Raw genomic sequence first — 20,530 nt, forward strand, 5'->3', positions numbered from 1 at the left:
ATATAAACAGTTACATAAAAAATGTATCTACTATATCGCATGTACTATTATGTGTTTCACATAGGAACATTTTAGTGGTAAATACCTTTTTTGATGTATTCTCTAATGACAATAACATCAATTATACTAGCCTTGATTAAATTGACTGTAACAATTGTACTTTTAGTAGCAGACAATTATCTACCTGCAATATCCAAAAATAGTTCATGTGTGTGTCTGTGTGTGTGTGTGTATATATATATATGGCAGTTCTTAATAATAGACAAATTCAATCACAAAATTCCGGAAAAAAATTCCGAAACAAAATTATTATCTAATTAAAATTTAAAATAACATGATTCTCTAAAACAATGTGCATTGATGAATCTTGCAAAATCAACTACTTATCTTAATAGGATACTTCTTCAAGGATCGTTGGATAGATTCTGCTATTGTGGATCTAAAATAGGATATATGTACTATTGAAGCTCTTCTCTATTCAATACGAAAAAATCAACAATGGTATATAGAAAAATTATAATAAACTTTACCTAAAGACTTTCTGATGAAGAAGATAGGCACTAACATGGCCAGCATCAATATAACGAATTTCAGCGCCGGGCCATATTTTATCAAGGCTTATACAATGATCTCGTGGTACATAAGCATCGTCTCTGGCGCAAACAGCGATAATTAACTCAGTGTCGACAGGTATTTCGAAATTTTTCAAATGTGTACATTCGTCCATTACACCGCGCATAAATTGCAAAGCTTTGTGTTCGCGCCATTTGTTGTCTGAAAACAGTGGATGCTTCGACACTGGCAATAAACAAACTCCTGTTATGGAGAAAACGAGTCCCATAAAACCATGCTTACACGCTGAAGAGGCTCGCCAAATATAAAGATAATAGATAATAACAAACACATTTGAACAAATAATGAAACTGCTTCAATTTCATCACTAGAAAATTGTGACATCTGTTGTGCTTTTCTACCTTTTTCTTTTTCACAAAATATAGCGAATTAACAGGTACATTTGTGTATACAAAAATGCCCATTAATTATAAAAATTGATTTACCTTTAAGGGCATTGGGATCTTTTGGTTTAAATTTGTTGGAAATCAAATTTAATGGGAATATTTTGGCTGCTGCCTTTTCTTCTGCAATCTGATGCTGCAATTGATTGCTCTCATTTTCAGATTCACATTTGGTAGAAATATTATTGTCGTTTTTATTATTAATTAAGTTTGTACCATCTTTTGTATCGTCTACAGTATTATTGTTTTCACGTCCTTCTTTAGATTCGTTTCTTATTTTATCCACTCTATTCATACTCGCAGGATAATGCTTTATAAAATGTTGGCCAGCTAAGAAAGCATCCTAAAAATATATTTAATAAAAGAGTAAGAAAAGAGAAAAGAACTATACCAATATTAGATGCAATACATAACACAATAATCATATATATTTACATCGTGATCAATAACTTTCACCATTTTTGCAAGATCATTCTGGTATATCTTATTCGAAAAATATTGTGTTTCCAAAAGAGACCAATTTATTGATGCACTCATTACACCCTCTGTAAATACAGGTGAAGCAGTTGACCACGATAAGCAAGGTACTAACGATATCGGTTTCGGCCAATTGGTAGCTGCTAAAGAAGCCATCTGCAAAAAGAAAACATATTTAGAGCATTATAGTATAAAAAAATATAATTTTACCAAAATCAAAACCAACATGTCCGCCCATAGACAATCCAGTCAAACCTAATGGACCTAATCCTCGTTGTTCGCACCAATTCAATAAAACGATTGACTCCATTATCAAACAGCCTCCCATAATAAAAATATCACACACATTATGCAAACTGGAACGTCTGGAAAAAAATTACATAATAAAGAAAAGACTGCAAAATCTTAGCTGGGGGGTTGCGTGGTGTTACTCTAACAAATCTTCTAATTAAAGATTTTATACGTACAAATTTTTCAATTAAGGATTCTTACATTTGATTTTGTGGCTTTCTCAGACCATAAAATGGATTTTCCAACAATATTGACGCTATCCCGAATTCTTTGAGTAGTGGTTTAGCGATAAGATTTCTACGTCGCCAAAAAAACTAGTTAATAAGTAAAATGTATAAATATTTTGATAAGGATATATAGAATATCTGCACATTTTAAAAGAAAGAAAAAAGATACAATCAGGAAAGATTAGTATAATTATGATGAATATTTACATGATCTCCTGTTCCTGCGAGATGTAAACAAATTGGTTTTATTTTATGGGAACTCCATTTGGTTGGTAAAATCACTTGAAAGTAAGCCATTTTAGTCTTATCTGGCATTATCCCTGGGAGATGTTTTTCAAAAGGCGATTCAAATTGACCTTCAATTATATGACAATCAGTCCACACTTCATCCTGTTACATAACAAAGAAAGACAATATATACCTATACATATTATGATTCTTTTGATAATTATATTAATAGAAAAAAATATTGAATACTTTTGTTATCTCTATTGGATAGTCAAGTGGTATCATATTATAGCATACTTCTCGATTTGCAATGACTTTCCTGAATTCAAAAATCCTGAAACAAAATTAACACATTTAGATATTGTAAATTGCAAATAATGACATGTCATAAATCTACCTTCTATTCATGAAATAATGTACAATAAGTGTATATTTTAAATCTTATATTATCTCTATATATTGTATATAGGCTCTACTCTATTTTGTATTTATTATATAACGATTAGTTGTTATCTTTTGCATGATATGTAATTGCAGATTAGCATATATTGATTTAAATAATTTTTGAATTGACAGAAAAATATAAGATATTTTTGTTAAAATATATCATAAAAAAAATAATATTAAAATAACAATTATTGTAACACAAACAATCTCATAAAGGGGTACTGTTTTACTAATGCATCTATGTATTATTGTATTATTAACATAGGAATATGATCTAAACTATCTACATAAATCTAAAATATCTACTGATAAATATAATCTATTCACAACTGATTTAAAGAGTGAGGTAATCAACAAGTGACGCAGTTAGGTTAGACTAAAATTAGGTTAGCCATTTACCTCTTTAAATTTTGAGGGTTGCCCCATCCCTTTGTAAAGAATTTGGTGAGCAATATGCTTCTGTAAACGGCGTCCAGGCGACTCGGCGGCATCGCGGTAAATAAATCGGCGATCGGCGATCGTACGTCGGTTATTCGTTCGCGCGTTGCTACGTCGTCGTCGTCGTCGTCGTCGTCGTCGTCATCGTCATCCGAGATTTTTGTGCATCGTGTGAGGAGAATCCAACGATCGCGTATGCGTATACGGTTTGATTCATATATCTTTTTTTGTTCGATTAGATTTGACTGTCTCGCAGCCCCGGAAGCCTTTACGCAACAAAGATTAATAACGTGCCTGACGATGCATGATGCGTAAACGCGGGTATTTCATGGACATGGCAAAGTTTGACTATGGATTTTGTGCTCAATGAGATCAATCAAATGTGTAATGGAGGAGTATCAATCGAGCGATAAGCGCGAACGAAATCAACGAAATCGGATTCCAAGGTCCTCGAGTCCGCGCATCTTCGCGCACGTGTACAAAGCATTCGGCTCTTGCGCACAACGAGAACGTGACAAGACTTTTATATAATTGAATATAAATTAATTATATATTTAATATAAATATAAAAAATTGAAAATAAATATTATTTAATACAAGTATGAATTAATTTAATATAAATATAAAAAATGATGTGTCAGAATAATAATAATATCGTTGCAAAGTATATAAGCACGCTCTTAAAATATATTTGCGATAATAATAAATATTAAATGTGTACTTTTTAATAAGGGAAATAATAAATGCGTTATCGCAAGTTTATAGTGTCAGATTTATTTTTTTTGTTTAATTTTGCGGATCGTTTTTTTTATAGCCAATTTACTTGGAATTCATTATCACTGCACGCGCGATATATGTATGTACATACAGGATGTTTCATCAACATACAGCTCAGTACAACCGGTTGCCTACCCATAGGAGCGGAAAGTCGGTAATGCAGGAATAGATAATACAGGTTACGCGCGTACATTTTCGACAAAGTATACTAGCTGTTACGCTATTAACATGTAACAAGCTGTTAAAAGAAGAAATTAAATTGCAACAAAATAGCGAACTTGTTAAAATATTTTAAAGCATATATCTAAAAGAATATTAAAATATTATCTCTTCCTGCATTACCGACTTTCCGCTCCTATAGGCAGGCAACCGGTCGTACTGACAATGAGCTTTATGTTGACGAAACACCCTGTACATTATATCGTATGTACACACACAAATTTAAAGTAACATTTAAAATAAATTTAAAACAAACATATAACTAATTAAAAACATTAAAATAATTTTAATAGTATAAATTACTAATATTATTGCTTTTGAACAATAATAATAATATTATATTATTAAAACTCTTATTGTTAGTACTAATTATTTTACTTTTTTAATTACCTACTTATGCTAATGTAAATTTCTTTACAGTCACCTTTGTGTGTATCAAAGTGTGCATTCGAACCGAATTCGCTATTATAATTAAAGCTTGGATTCAATTAATCCTTTTATTGTAACGCATAATTATAAAGATAGATTCTAGATATCTAAATAGAAATGTATTGTTATAAAATATTCTTTTCCTCAATTTCCTACATTTTTATATATTATAGTTAACCTTTTATTTTATTTTATCCAATATTACAATATATTCATTTGTCGAATAGTTTAGACTTTTAGACTAAATCGACAGTTGGTTTCTTATCTTAACAAAATAAATTATATACCTATATATAATGACATGTATAATGTCAAACAATAATATACATATAATGTGTGTGTACTATTATTTATTTTAATATACATATATCCATAATACATATACATAATAAATGTATATATTTTGTCAAACCCATTGCATTTATGAAAACGATATCGTATATCTTTGCACGTGAAACAATAAAGGGGAAATAATATTTAGAATTAATTCGCTTTTTATTTTTGTTTGCTTCTATTCTTCTTAGTTATTATTTATAGAAAAATCCGGTACCTTTTGGGCAGATATCTTTTTCAGTTTTTCATGTTTTTCGGGACTAATTTCAGTTAATTTATCGAGAATTTTAAGAATTTTCTTATTGATATACTCTCGTACAAATCGTAATCTAAAGGCATAATGAAATGTAAAGCTGAAATTATATAAAAAAAATCACATAATATATTATATTATTATTATAGTAAGTTGTAAGGTGCAAGTTTAATAAAGCTATATGTATTCTTTTTTTAAATAAAGTTTGAGTGATTACTATATTTTATAATATTATTTATATATTTATAATATACAGTGAATCACGAAAATCTGACAATTTTCAAAATGAAATAAATAAATAAGATATAACTTAAGTATTTATTTTTTATCAGATAATAATAGGATGTAGAATGTCATTTAAGTATATTTTATTTTTGATATTTTATTGCTTTTTAAAACCAAAAAAAATTTTTTTACATTCGTTAAATGTGTCCTTCGCATTTATCCTACATTGTTGTAGTTTATCACATATCAGGTGTTTTGCATCGCTGTTTCTACCATGTTGTCTGGTATAAATATAATTTTTTCTTATATATTAACAAATTCAAGGCTAATACAGGAAAAATTGCATTTATACTAGACAACATGGTGTAAACAACGAATCTGCGTCATAGATAGAGGCAGTATACAAATACGGAAGACATTTAACTAATGTGAAAAATTTTTTCAACTTTCGAAAAATGAATAAAATTAAGTAAACACTCAAATAGCATTTTATTCGATTTTTATTTGATAAGAAATAAATATTTAAGTTATATTTTATTTGGAAAATCGTCAGGTTTTTAATAAATATCTGGCCGACAACAAGTTGTCAGCTTTCATGGTTCCAATAAATATCAAGAAATGCACAATATCACTGACGAGATATTATTAATATGATATGCTTTATACTTACCGATATAACATGAATTTTAATCGTTGAAAAAAAGTTAGCGTGCTTCGCGTATGTGGCATATCGATGTTCAGTAAATCGGCGAGAAACAATAATGATAGTTTAAACATGTCATCATCGCGCAAATTCGTGATGCATCTCAGCATGTGCTCCCATTCGGGCGATATTTGCCGCAAATATGGTTTCACCCAAACTTTGATGAAGTCTCGCGTTCTTTCCTTAATCTCTTCTAGATTACCGCGACAAAAATTGTACCTAAAGCACAAGTTTATTCCTATATCGAATATAAGAATTTAAAAGGACGAAAAAAAGGATGATTTTCTGAGGGAACCATTTTTTTATTTAGTTCTTATGGATAGTGTGCGATCTTTAAAAACTTCTTTAATGATTTCTACAGCAGTTTTAACTATTGCACCTTATCTAAACTCATAAAGCATATATGTCGAAAATAAATTTTTTTGTCATTTTTAATAATTTTTCTCACATCTTAAAAACAATAAAAATAAATCAGTACTATCAAATAATAGTACGAATCAAATAGGACACCTTTTACATTTCCTCAATACAATATAAAAATAATATATAACAATAAATAAAAATGAAAAATAAAAAATAGATTAGAAACGGAGATGTGTGTGCATTGAATAATATTAAATTTTGAAAAACGTAAAAGTATAAGTATTATTCTAATATAAATAATTTTTTTATTCGAGCACTCTATATATTTTTTTTGTTGCAACAATAGCATATAATTAACACATAATTAGCACTAATTAAATGATAGATGCAATCTGGTGATAGTAGGGAGTCAGTTTAATAGGAATGATTTTCCGTTAATGTTGTAAATTTAACGCGTGATAATACGAAAATGCCAAAATGCCTCAGAATAGTTCAGTTGTCACAATATTCATTGTACTTACTCGTCCTGAACACCGAGAACGTATCCTATACTTCTCCATAGATGGCAAAAGGCTATCATTTCCTCATCAGTAGCGTGAATACCCAACTTGTGCGAGTATAGCAGGGGCAGTCCTATGAAAGCGAACTGCGTGGCGCTCATGTCAGCTTGATTAAATCCTATGGGTTTAATTAGTAGATGAAGACAACCGTTTTCTACTGTTGGATACGGGCAGGAAGAAAAGTCGTCAAGAATTATTTTTCTATCCGGGCACCACGGATTCGGGATCTTAGTGGCCGCATCAATCTCTTCGTAGTCGTGTTCGCAGAGCTTCAATCGTATCGCGCGATGCATTTTACGCACGACTTGTACGTCCTTGTAAGCCTGTGTGCTTTCGTCCCAAAAATCTTCCATCATCCAATTTTTCACACGACGAGCCGTGGATAAGTATCTTTAATGATATTCAGAAGTTTATTAGTAAAAATTTAACTTGTAGTTGAGCGAATACCATTTGAATCTGATATAACTACTGTTTTACAATATTATCCAAATTGAAAAAATCTTGTCGATGTATGCGTGCATAGAAAACATATTGCAAGAGCATTATAAGGCAAAAAATCTAACATATTGACGACAACGATTGTATTTACAGAGGTCAATAGAGATTGATATAATCTTAACTAATTAATATACAAATCAATATAGCCTTGACATTTTATTAGACATCTTAAAAGTAATAACTGCAATGCAAATCATTTGCAACATAATGCAAAATAAATATCTAACAGTAAGATTAATAATAGATTAGGTAATAGATCATACGTCAAAATTGTAACAATTACACATCAAAAACGAGGTCAAAATAATATGAATAATCAAGTGGTTTAACGTTTAATTTATAAGTTAATAAAATAAAATTAAACAAGCTTTTTTCTATTATGTGCGGAAAATGTATCACAAAATTACGTCAGATCTTGATTAAAGTCTTAGAGAAATTCATTGGGAAATATAAAAAACTGTTTATATAAAATTTATGCGCACGTGTTAGTTTTTATTCATTATTTATGCATTATAAGACTCGCAGATATTTAAAGCTTTGTTTCTTGCAAATTATTTGCATTGCAAATATTATTTTTAATACGTGCACATCGAGTTAATCTTTATATGATTTAAATGATATGTCACTCATCGATATATGCTAGGCTTTTTATAATTTGCATTGCCTGTTTTTACTTATAATATTTTTACAAATTATTTTATTTGTCAATAATACTCGTCAGTAATAAAGTTCTTAAGAACAGATCTTATCTTTTTACCTCTTAAAAGCTAAGTACGGAGTATGAGATTGTTGACTGAGAATCATTGGTTTAAGACCGTCCGTAAAAGCAAATATCTCGAAGAGCGACAGCACGTTGGAAAAGATAATAGAGAAAATATGTTTTTGTGCAAATTGTTGTCCTTTCAGAAATTTGTCCTTGTCAAACCAAAGCGGTTTGTCTGTTGAATTTTGACCACAATCCCCACGGTAAAGCGCTGCTGATACGAAGTATAATAAAGAATCTGGTAGATGAATATAAATTTTTATGTTTTCCGTTATATGTTTATATTGTTCTTCATTCGTCCATTCATCATAATTTTTCGGTTTTGTAGGATTTTGATCAACGATATATTTCATGTTCTTTACGAAATGTTCGATGTATTTAATAGAGCTGTTCGCCTCTGCGAATTCATATCGTTTAACTTCATCATTTATGTAATCATCGACAATATCGTTCCTCTGATTTGCTACATTTAATGCAGTTTTATTTATAATATGAATATCTTCTAATTTGACATTGTTCATTTTATTTCTGTTCGCATTTTTTGTTTGTGATTGTTCTATTTGTTGAATGCGGTTCACGTCCATTGTCCCCGTTACATCTACATAACCTGTTTTAATATAAAATAATTTCACTATAATTTACGAAATTAGTTAAAATTTAAAATAATTGTACTGTACTATTAATTTTTGTGTACGGAGAATATTATATACGGAATAACTTATATAAATTCACGTCAGGATTTGAATACACATTAAACAAGTAAGAAATATTATATGGGTACACTCTAGTTTTTAAATTATGACATAAAATTGTTGAAATAAATATTCGGCGCACAGAGAAGATGAAAAAATATATAGAACAGAAAAAAAAAGTTGGAATGTATGGATTTTTTCTTTTTTTTCTAGATAATTAAAAACAAAAGCCAGTAATATTTTTTGATAGCGCTCGGTTTAAAAGAGCACGTGTAAAGAAATACCTGTCTCTTTCTATTTTGACCTAAACTATAACATATTCAAAACGCATTAAAATCGGAGGGGGACACTTCCATACCTTTCCTTGTTAGTCTTTTTTCAAAAATTCCTTCGGCTATCTATACACTTTTAAATATTGGTATAAACATTTATGGATTTATTTATCGCACGTATAATAAAAAAGTTAATATCGTAAAATATTAAAATTATATATAGATTTAATTTCACTCCCTCTTTATTTTTTGTATTTTGTTTATCTACACTATTTTTTCAGCACACACATTTCTTAATAAGACACCTATGACAATTAAAAAAGTGCGAGTGTTTGTATGTATGTACATGTGTGCATTCTTTCTTTTGTTCTATATCTTTCCAACTTAAAAAGTATTGTATTAATATATGTCATGATTGAAGCACAAACGTTCCTAGGATTGACTAAAAACATAAGAACCAAACACAAATCTATTTCGGTTTTTGATCAAAATTCTTGGTTGTTCCGCACATTAACCAGTCTAGAAGTGACTACCATTAACGTGACAGATCAAAGTTAGAAACAAAAAAAAACCTGGGTTTTAACTAATTAATAGCTCTTTCGTACTGCTGGATCATTTTTGTCTGTGCAATTTTTAACGGTATTAATTTCTTGAAAGCGAATGGTTAAAAAACAAATATATTAAGTAAATTACTTTTTCAGTTTTTAACTTTGAATTGCCATTGCTCTGGATGTTCGACGTACGACGTCTGATATCCAATAACAGAGTTTGCTTTTTTTAGGAATTCTAGCTAGAAATATTTTAGATAATTTTCCTTATTAGAAAACAAGCTCTGTCATTGGATATCGGATATCGGATGTTATACACTCAGATATGTCAAATCGGCACACATATGCATTTTCCATATATGAATATGTAAAATATATAAGTGTGTAATATGTGCAAATTCATGTGTTAAAGCATACGCATGACGCCGAATGTATGTCGTATGCAATATGAATCCTGCATAAGCCTTACTGATAATGCAAAGTACAAAGAAGTTACAATAAATTTAAAAAAGAGAAGAGGAAGTTGTAATGCAAACTCTCTTATTTATTTGAAATTACTTTTATCTTTTTATTTATGGTTTATTATTTTATTGTATGCTAACAAATCAAATTGACAAATTCTATTAAAATAGGAAGATGTTATATAATGATATAATAAGATAGCATTTTTTAGTTGTTAATATTGTGTTTTATTTTCAATTTTCAAATTATTACAAGATTGAGTGAATCAATACATTTTTAAAATTTATTATAACAACAATAAAGATAATATTACAATAAAGAATATTATTTGATTAAAGTAAGTAGTAATATTTTTTTCTCTTTAACAATCGTTGTGATTCTCTCTTCTTTACGAACAAAAGCTTTGAATAATTTTTATGGATTTGTTCAAACAATACACAGTAAAAACATTAGAATTTCCAGACTACTATTGTTCATAATATGAATAATTGATTGCATAGGTATAAATATATTGTAACGAATCACGTAAGTAACGAATTATCATATGTAATTAATTATTAAAACAGTAAGATACTTTAATAGATTCGATTTAAGTCCGGTAACAGTTTATTTGATTTTTCTTAAAGTTCTGCTTTCTGTTTCGGATTATGATTTGTCTTCTTACTTAACAAATGGATTATAAATTTGTTAAACAATTCTCTTATAATGGACAATTTCAAAGCGTGTTGAAGTATAAATCTGTAATCATTAAAGAGTGCATACAAATATGTAATAAATAAAATACATACTTTATGATTTGTAAAAGTTGAATATAATAAGAATTTATAATACATATATAGGTGTATATATATATATATATATATATATATATATATATATATATATATATATAAATTAACAATAATTTTTATATAAACAGTTGTATATGCATGTATATATACATATATTGCTGTTGTATTGTTAATTTATATATAAGTATATATATATATGCACATAAAACTGCTTATATAAAAAAATTTTACTTACTTATAAACTTTATAAGCAATCCATTCTGAATAACTGAGAGATCTATATAAATGCGGCATGTTTAAATTTAATAAGTCTGAACCAAATAATATCATTATTTTATAAGGCATATACAAAAAAGGATAAAAATTCATTGGTTCAATGAGACATCTTGTCATGTGCTCCCATTCAGGCGTAGCATTCTTTAAATTAGGGATTATCCAATATTGATAAAAATCTTGAGCGCGTTGTTTCAATTCTTTCAAATTGCCACGGCAAAAGTTATATCTGAGTAATTATATAACATTAATATTTCTTAAATTGTTTTAACAATTAAATTTTTTTAAATTTTCTTTAGAAAGCCAGATATATATAGTTTGTCTCACGTCTCTAATGTAATACATATCTAAAACATTATATTCGTATTTTTTATGTCACTATACATACTTATCTTCTAGTCCGAGATAATATCCGTAGCATCTCCACATGTGACAGAAAGCCTCTATATCTTGATCGGTTGCGTTGTGTACTCCAATATCTTGCGGCCGCAACAAAAACATACTTACAAAAGTTCCTTGTAGACCTGCTATATCCATATTATTTATCCCCTTTGGTCTATATGGCGATTCGCTCATCATAATATAAGGCCGTTGGCCGAATTTTTCAAATGGACAAGCCATAGCAAAATCTTTGAGAAGTATTTCACGGTCTGAACACAATGGCTCCACGATTTTAGACATAGCATCGATTTGTTCGTTATCCATCTGACATAATTTTTTCCTCATTATTAAATGCATCTTATGCGCAGCTTGCATGTTTTTGTACGCTTCTGTACCTTTAACCCACGGCTCTCCATTATACCAGCTGTATATCCGTTTCATAGTTGAAAAATATCTTCGAGATTATGTAAAGAAATGTGAATGTATAAAAAATGTAACTGATTTTTAGTTATAATATTTTTAGTTATAATATTATATCAAAGTCATGTTTTATGCATACTGAGGAGGGGGATTAGAAAATTTTAATAATTATTTATTTAATTTTACTGTATGTATTATATATATACGTATATACATATTTGACAAAACATTTTTTTATACGTGTATGTATGTGTGTCATACATATATGTATAGAAAAGGTCAGGGTTGGGAAGTAACGCGTTACTTGTAACGTCGTTATCGTTACAGTTACTTTTTTTCGGTAACTGTAAGGACGTTACCAATTTTGTTTGTAACGGAAAATGTAACTTCGTTACATTCTTCGATAACGAGTAACGAAATTAACAGTTACTTTTATCGTTACTTTCCAGACAGTACATGTCTCTAAAAAAATGCTTAAAAGACAACTTAAAGACGTCTTATTACCTTTTAAATATCTTTAAAATATCTTTTGACCTTCCTGTGCAGTCTGAGATTTTTTTCAAATATACTTGAATATACTATATTTTTTTCGAATATAAAATTTTCAAATAAAGAAACAAATATTTTTCGTTTCATGAATATGCGCTCATTTTATATGGTACACGTAACATATAAAATACTATAGATACGTGTGCACATATGTACGAAATGAAACTTAAAGATTAAGAATAAGAGTATATTGAAACGTAGTATCACATAGAAACTGCTGGCATTTCTTTCTAGTATCTTTATACTTTGTAATAAAACATTTAAGTAGACAGATAATCCAATGACTAGTCAAGAATTCGATGATATGAAAATTATCGTACCGTGTTAGAATTTTAAAATAAAAAAAATTGAAGAAACGCGAAGGAAGCGATTTTAACCATATTTACAAATCTATTGAAAGCGAACTAACAATAAGAAAATTATTTTATTTACATTTACAGAATCTAAACGTGTTTGAGAAAGCTTGTTTACACTTTTTTCAAAAGTTTTTCTTATTTAAAATAACTTATTATTATCAAAATTATTACACACTTTATATCAATAGCGATATCATCACTATCAAAAAATTATATCATTTTGATTACTTTAATGTAAAATAATGTTCAAAAATTTTTAGTGTTTAGTGTAAAAATTTGACCTTGTATTAAAAAAAGGTTTATGTAAAGTTTATATTGTATAAAACAAAGTAACGGAAATTGTAACGATTCGTTACTTTTTGAGTAACGGTTATTACTCAACGGTTATTACGGTAACGAGTTATTTTTTAAAATTAGTAACGAGTAACGGTAACGAGTTACTTTTTGGAAAAAAGAACGGTAACGGTAACGAGTTTTACTTTTATAAAGTAACTTTCCTAACTCTGGAAAAGATTTTATCAAATATGTACATACAATTAATAGTAATAATAATCAATGGTAATAATGATAATAATATATTTTTTAGATAGTTGTTGCAAACTAATAAATGTTATGAGTTACAATTTCTTGTTGAATAGCATTAAAGAATTATCAAAAAATAGAAAAGGACTCTGCACATTTTATAAGTGTAAAACCGATTAAATTGGCTGAAATTTAAATATGTTGTAGTCTAGGTAGTATTGATAAAAAATCTACGGGCATAGGATCTGAAAATCAAAAGTCTAAAAAATACTATATACCATTTTTTTCAAAATAGCGTATAACGAAGTGAAAGAATGTAAAATTGATTATTAATAGTCCGAGTTTGGGACGGTGCATAGCATGAATCAAATAGCACAGCTCAATCTGACCAAATATACGTAAAAGTGTAGAATGTTACTTTTCAAATGCTTCTTTACCGAGCTCGATACGATAATTATTCGCTGAGTTATTTTAAATTTAATTAAAACAGTGTTTTTCCTCTTCAATTTGCACATGCACACGCGCACGCACACAGGTATTCGATTAATATTTACATGTTTGAATATAATAACACGCAACGCGTGCATGCATATGTGTATATAGCACACCACACACACGCATACGCATGTTGCACGCAGACACACCACAACATTATAAATATATTTTTTTTCAACAATTTATATACATACATTAACTCATAGTTAATATATACAATATATTCAGAAACAAGCATTTTTGAAGCCCCCAATTTTACTGACTTTAACCTATCGTATCTTTTAGACTTTTGATTTTCGGACCCTATATTCGTAGATTTTTTATCAGCACTAGACTACAACATATTATGCTCGAGCATATGAATAACGTTAAAAAGCAGAGGAGTAATTATTTTATTCGGTCAGTAAACATAGGACGGATTATATGCATGACTTTAATTGGTCAAAACCGACAATACTGCACTAGGAAAAGCACACCAAAAAAAGAGAAATTGCAGAGATGTTTTTCATTAAGATTCATGACAATACAATCAATTTAAAAACAGACACGGAAAGTTTAAACTCAATTTATAACAATATCTTCAAATATTTTTAATGACCTCTGTGTGTTTGCTTGTCATTATTTTTGAAAGAGATCTCAGTCTGCTTTCTGACGTGTGCTTGTAATGTGTAATAGACAACCATGAAATAATTACTGCTCATCATTTGAATAGGTATGGGCTGTTACGATCTTTCGTTTTTTATTTCTTTTTGTAATTAACTAGAACAAACACCTCGATAAATAAGTATTTATGTAATACTACATCACGTCAAATTCTTATACAAATTTTCAACTCTTAAATTTTCAACTTTTCAACTCTTTTCAACTCTGTCGCTGTAATGATAAACTTGTTTAACACCGAATAACTGAATAAAAACTTAATTATGACAGTTTGGTTACCTAACCATTGTATTTCTTGAATTATTTCATTGTTGGCGATATCATCCACATTTTAATTTAATATTTTAATAGCTATTATATTTTAAGTAATATTTTAATAATTATTATAGATGATTGAGGAAAGCACCTTTTAAATCCTAAATCTATTGTGTGACTGTGTCCTCCTATAATAATTGGTTTCAGACCATCGTTGAATGAATATAGGTGGATAATAGCCAGTAATTTAGTAATAATAATTGGAACGTAATTCTCACGTACAAATTTTTGTCCTCTACGATACTTATTTATGTCCAACCATTCAGGCATTTCCCACGATGACCGATAAAAATCAGGTTGAAGAAAAAGAGCTGGTACGTAATTCCGTATAGTTTCCGGTACATTTGGATAGAATTTTGAGAGATTCTCTTTTATCCAGCTGTATTGTTCTTCTGTTGTCCACGTATCGAAGTCGTTATGAAACAATCTTTTATCGTACGTATTCTTTAACAATAGCACTAATTTATATTCTTCCGAATTTTCCTTTTTATTATTTGTGCTCGTCATTATAAAATGATCTTCCATTATCGCACAGAACCTTTCAACTGAACGTGATGACTTAACAGTATAATAACGCGATAAGTATTTCCCCTTCCTTTTTCTTTCTTCATTTTATGAACATTGTGATATGAATTTAAATAATGTTCAAGTTCATTAAAAAAATTATATATTATGTTACGCAAGAAAACTTGCAAACATAATATAACCGTTTGTATACTTGTATATAATTGTGATATATATCTAAATCTATACAATATTTATTATTTATATAATTAAAAAAAATTTTTAGAGCATATTGTGGTTTTATAAGAATAAAGATATATATAATATACGAAGATAAATTATTTCGCTACTCCACATCTAAGAAATTTATACATACATGGAGTTTTTCTTTTATAAAATATTGTCTTTTTTTAATCTCTTTAAAATAAATAATATAATTAAAAGAAACCTAGGCATTGAAAGGCCAACGCGGGTATAAGGCGTGAAATGATCTCCAAACCATTGTTTAATTAATAATTTGTTTTAACCATTTCGGACTTTTAAGTCTTCCTCAGTGATTTAACATATGAAACAATTGATAGGATAAAAGTAAGATTAACATCAAAGACAATGACAACTGACAGTCCAATTAGTACAATTAATACATTAGTCTAATCGTGCAAGTGGCAAGAATCATCTCAACCGACACGAATGCCCAATTTAAGAAACCTCCTAGGTGGTTCAAAACGCAGGGAAAGAAGCACTAATAATAAATCAAAAGCACATGTTGTAACACATCAAAAAATAAAAATACGAATAAATTCAAAATGATTAGCCAGAGGCAAGTTACTCAGACCGTAAAGTAACAGCAGAGACCGGACGAATAGCCGACACACAATGAAATAAATCAACGAATAAATTGACATATTCAATGCTATTCAAATAGCTAATCACGAAAACAATAGATTCGTAACAGAAAAAGATACATATCAAAACAATAAAACATTAAATCTTTGATAGATTATCAATAATTGTTAGACATGAATTATTTAATTTACTATAGTGTTGCTCTGAAAATTTAAAGCATTTTTTTGGCATTTAATATGTTATAGCCTGAAAGGCTATATACTAGAGCAAATATTATATCTATTAAGAATTATTTTCTTTATAAATATTATATACAAGGTGTCCGCTAATTACCGCCCCACCTCTCTAGGGCAGATAGAGTCGGTCAAACTGAACGTAAAAGTCCTCTATCATTTTGCGATTTGCGCAATAATTATATTTATATATATATATATATATATATATATATATATATACAGGGTGTCCCAAAATGACCGGTAAATATTATATATATATATATTGTATACAAAATTATTTACAACTGCGTGGTGAGAAAATTTTAGAAAGTACGAAAACATAAAGTGTCACCCTAATTGTAAGTTAAACATTACCCTTATACTATATTAGAATAATATCTTCAACTTTTTCTGATTTTTATTACTACTCTGAAGTTATCCGCCAATTTTCCCACCACGTCAGATTTTTTAGGAAAATAACGCAACAGGTAAATTCTGAAGACAGATTTAGAGTCAACGCACGAATTCACTGATTATAGATACAGGATGTGGCAAAAATCCGCCAACGACTAATTATCTCCAAATTTAATTGACCTTGCAAATCGACCTCAAGATCAACTCAAGGTCACCATCAAGTGCATCACTTTAAACCCTACAACTTTGGTCTTGAGCACTTTTTTTTAGAAAATGTATCGTATCGGAAATAATTAGCCGTGAACACTGAAAAAAATTTACTTAATCTTAAAAAAATATTTAGTTCAATACGTTCAAACAAGTATTTATTTAAATTAAGCAAAAATATTTTTGAATTAGTAAAATATATTGTCTATTTTACTATTCAGCAATATATTTTATTGATTCAAATATGTTTTTGCTTAATTTAAATAAATACTTATTTGAAAGTATTAAATTAAATATTTTTTTAGATTAAATAAATTTTTTTTTCAGTGTATAGCTGTTCCTATCCCCATAGGAAATTGAGGGGTAATTTCTACGCTTAAAATGCGTATTTAGCAAAAACAAAAAAACACGTGTTCAATATTTTTCGATGTTTAATAAGTATGTTAAGTTTCATTCGAATCGGTGAGTGTCAATTGGGTAGTGTTACTTGTAAGAGCCGAATGCGGATGGTAGTGCGTTGATTTCGCAGAAAATAATTTTTCAACGAAACTGATAAGTGCACAGGGCACATATTTTTAGAAGAATTTCTAAAATTCCCAAAAATGAGAATTCAAATATGATTAGGTTTCGATAAAGATCTGATCTAGCACCAAGAAAAATATGTGCACTGTGCACTTATCAGTTTCTGCGTTCGATTCTTACAATTAGTATTTAGCTCAATTAAAAAAATTGAAGGTGACCTTCACGTGATTTCAAACGATTATCCAAGATGAACAATAGTATCATCTTATGTTCTTTAAGCCAAACAACTTTTGTTTGAAGAATTTTTTTCTAAAATCCTTTAATTTCCAGATATTTGAGTATATTAATTAAAATAAAATACTTTGTATATGACACAAAGATTCTACATTTTTCAAGTCGCATTATGTATATTCCAATATTTTGTGATCAAAATATATCTATATGAAGCAATATTAAAGCCTGGCATGTATTATTTTGATAATATTATATACTTCTATTCCAAGAAAGTATTTGTAACATACAATATGTATATACGTAGGGGAGAGGCGGGTAGCCCCGGACACTTAAATAAAACCCGTAAAAATATATATATTCAACAAATTTTAATTAAATTTCTCTTTTACGAAATTAACTTTGAACTTTTTTCATTCATTGTAAACAAAAAATAGAACACTTTTCTTAAACTATTTTAGAAAAACAAATCAATAACTTTTTGCTTCTATTTTTGAGCAGTCGAAAAATGGCGGGTAGCCCCGGACATATATTTCAATAGTTATTTAAGCGTTCTTTTTTCTTACAAATATCATAATAAAAGTATATATTTAAAGGATCAATATCTACACATTCTTTGTGTGCCCAATCTTTGCATTTATTACATTGATTCCAGTCTTCTTCGAAGGTTTCTCCGCAAGCAATGCATCGAGTATCTTGATGTTCATCTTGATAAGAAAGATTTTGACTGTATAGTATAATAATAGAATAAAATATTAGGTAATAAACTGATAAGATAGTAATAAAATAATAAAAATTACAACAATGAAACATATCGTTTTTATAATTTAAGGTCAATAAATATGTCCGAGTCATATTAGTGTCCCGGAGTACCCGATTGACTTGATCTAATATTTTTATTAATTAATTTGTGTAATATGAAAGAAATGTAATTAAATGTATAAGAATCTTAAATTATATTTAATTGTTAATATTAAAATCAATAAAACATGTAACAATACTTACATTTAATGAACAATAAGCAGCGACAAAATATGATGAGTGTAGTAAACTCACTCTTAACGGGAATGAAAGTGATTATAACATCTAAACCACTTGGCGTACATATTATTACTGACTTGCAATTGTTCATATGTTGTGACAGACATGTTTTAATGTGTCATTTTTTTTTTTTACGCGGTTTAGCATCAGAGATATTAAAATGTCCGAGGCTAGCTACATCCGAGGCTATCCACCTCTCCCCTATATGTATATACATATGTATGTATATGTACATAACATGTTTCAAGATTTTGTTGATTAATCAAACTATATCCATATACAAAATACAAAAGACAAGTAACAAGATACAAAATACAAGTAATAAAGTATAAATGCAAAAATATGAACTTGTCATGTACGTACGTGTTATTTACATCTTTCAGTTTTTCTGTGATGACACGTTATCTAAACTCAACTAAGCATGCTGCAGATCAATCTTTTAAAACTATTCCATAATTCTTATTTTGCAAAAACATATTTATTTAATAATATATTTTTTACTATTAAGTTTCTGAGAAGTTTTTGTATAAAATTTAAAAAGAGCAGAGAGTTGTCGTACATATGAGAAATTATTTAAATCAATAATTAAAACTGGTATTATTATATCAAATTAGAATGCTTTCATATCGGTATCATTGTTTATTATGTCACGTTATTATTTGTTTACAATATCTATACCAAATCTTAAGTAATAATATAAATGTAAAAGTATGAGCTTATATGTACATAAATATATATTCTCTACAAAAGTGTCTTTATTCATTGTTAATACGTAATAGAGAAATTCGCTAAATTTTTTTTTTCGATTTTTCGTGTAAAATTTTGCTAAATTTTTCAGATTAAAATTATGGTGCCTTTATAATTATTAGTGTTATTATTTTATAAAACATGTACATAACAATATATAAGGATAAGATTGCTTTAGCGTAAGATTATTTTTTTCTAGTGCCTGATCTTTACTCTTTTATATAAATGTTTTTATATTATAATGATGTGACAGAGATCAAAAGTTTTCTTCATTATTGCACGTCAAAAACAAACATATAACTATAATCATTGATTCATTAATATATTCTAATTAATATCTAAATGTTTTCAAATAAAAACACTTCTATGTTTAAGAGATCGTATGTTAAGTAAAGAAAGCCTTTAATCTCAATCATGATTATAATTATAAAAACACTTATATAAGAGAGTAAAGATCATGGACTAGAAAAAAATAGTCTTATGCCAAAGGAATCTTATCCTTATGTATTGTTATGTATTGTTCTATTGTAATTTTATTCTTATTTATTAATCTTATTTATTAATTTTCTTCTATTATAGAGGAAATTGTAAAAGATAGGAACGTCGTAAAATGATAATGTTTAATTGGTTTATTACTTTTCTTATTTATCGTCTTCTATCATTATCTAATCTTTTTTATTAATTTAAACAGAAGTTTAATGTTGTTATACTTGATATTTCTCATCTTTATTTATGATATGTTCAAAGATAATATGTTCAGAGTTTCATATTTTCATGTTTAAACATGAACAACATATAAATGTCTTGTTAAAGAAATTAT

General features: G+C 28.3%; 2 protein-coding genes across 7 annotated transcripts in view; both read right to left on the reverse strand.

Annotated features, from left to right (window-relative positions):
* Positions 1-293: 293 nt before the first annotated feature.
* LOC140673376 (uncharacterized) overlaps positions 294-20,530 on the reverse strand; it is a 34,446-nt gene continuing 14,209 nt past the window's right edge. Inside the window, exons 1-12 of one of the 4 annotated variants that reach the window (XM_072906333.1) lie at positions 18,928-19,461; positions 8,242-8,854; positions 6,948-7,376; positions 6,031-6,282; positions 2,489-2,573; positions 2,219-2,401; positions 1,986-2,098; positions 1,720-1,858; positions 1,452-1,649; positions 1,059-1,359; positions 531-774; positions 294-439 (exon numbers count right to left, since the gene is read on the reverse strand). In XM_072906333.1, coding sequence (XP_072762434.1) covers positions 376-439; positions 531-774; positions 1,059-1,359; positions 1,452-1,649; positions 1,720-1,858; positions 1,986-2,098; positions 2,219-2,401; positions 2,489-2,573; positions 6,031-6,282; positions 6,948-7,376; positions 8,242-8,854; positions 18,928-19,054 — 2,748 coding nt within the window. In that variant the 5' untranslated portion in view covers positions 19,055-19,461 and the 3' untranslated portion in view covers positions 294-375. Of the gene's footprint in view, positions 440-530; positions 817-855; positions 981-1,058; positions 1,360-1,451; positions 1,650-1,719; positions 1,859-1,985; positions 2,099-2,218; positions 2,402-2,488; positions 2,574-6,030; positions 6,283-6,947; positions 7,377-8,241; positions 8,855-18,927; positions 19,472-20,530 lie in introns of those variants that run through there. The other 3 variants (XM_072906323.1, XM_072906350.1, XM_072906342.1) reach the window with 3 other exon arrangements.
* Positions 10,441-15,621, reverse strand: LOC140673403 (uncharacterized). Of its 3 annotated transcripts, none has more exons than XM_072906380.1 (4): positions 15,075-15,617; positions 11,674-12,090; positions 11,248-11,514; positions 10,446-10,959 (listed from the first exon to the last, which is right to left on the reverse strand). In XM_072906380.1, the coding sequence occupies exons 1-4, from the start codon at positions 15,506-15,508 to the stop codon at positions 10,842-10,844; spliced, it is 1,236 nt and encodes a 411-aa protein (XP_072762481.1). In that variant the 5' UTR covers positions 15,509-15,617; the 3' UTR covers positions 10,446-10,841. The 3 variants fall into 3 exon arrangements, with proteins under 3 accessions (XP_072762490.1, XP_072762481.1, XP_072762474.1); XM_072906373.1 differs by having other exon boundaries at positions 10,451-10,959; positions 11,674-12,120; positions 15,075-15,609; XM_072906389.1 differs by lacking the exon at positions 11,248-11,514 and having other exon boundaries at positions 10,441-10,959; positions 11,674-12,120; positions 15,075-15,621.

The sequence above is a fragment of the Anoplolepis gracilipes genome, chromosome 1 (assembly GCF_047496725.1).
Source record: "Anoplolepis gracilipes chromosome 1, ASM4749672v1, whole genome shotgun sequence".
NCBI lineage: Eukaryota > Metazoa > Arthropoda > Insecta > Hymenoptera > Formicidae > Anoplolepis > Anoplolepis gracilipes.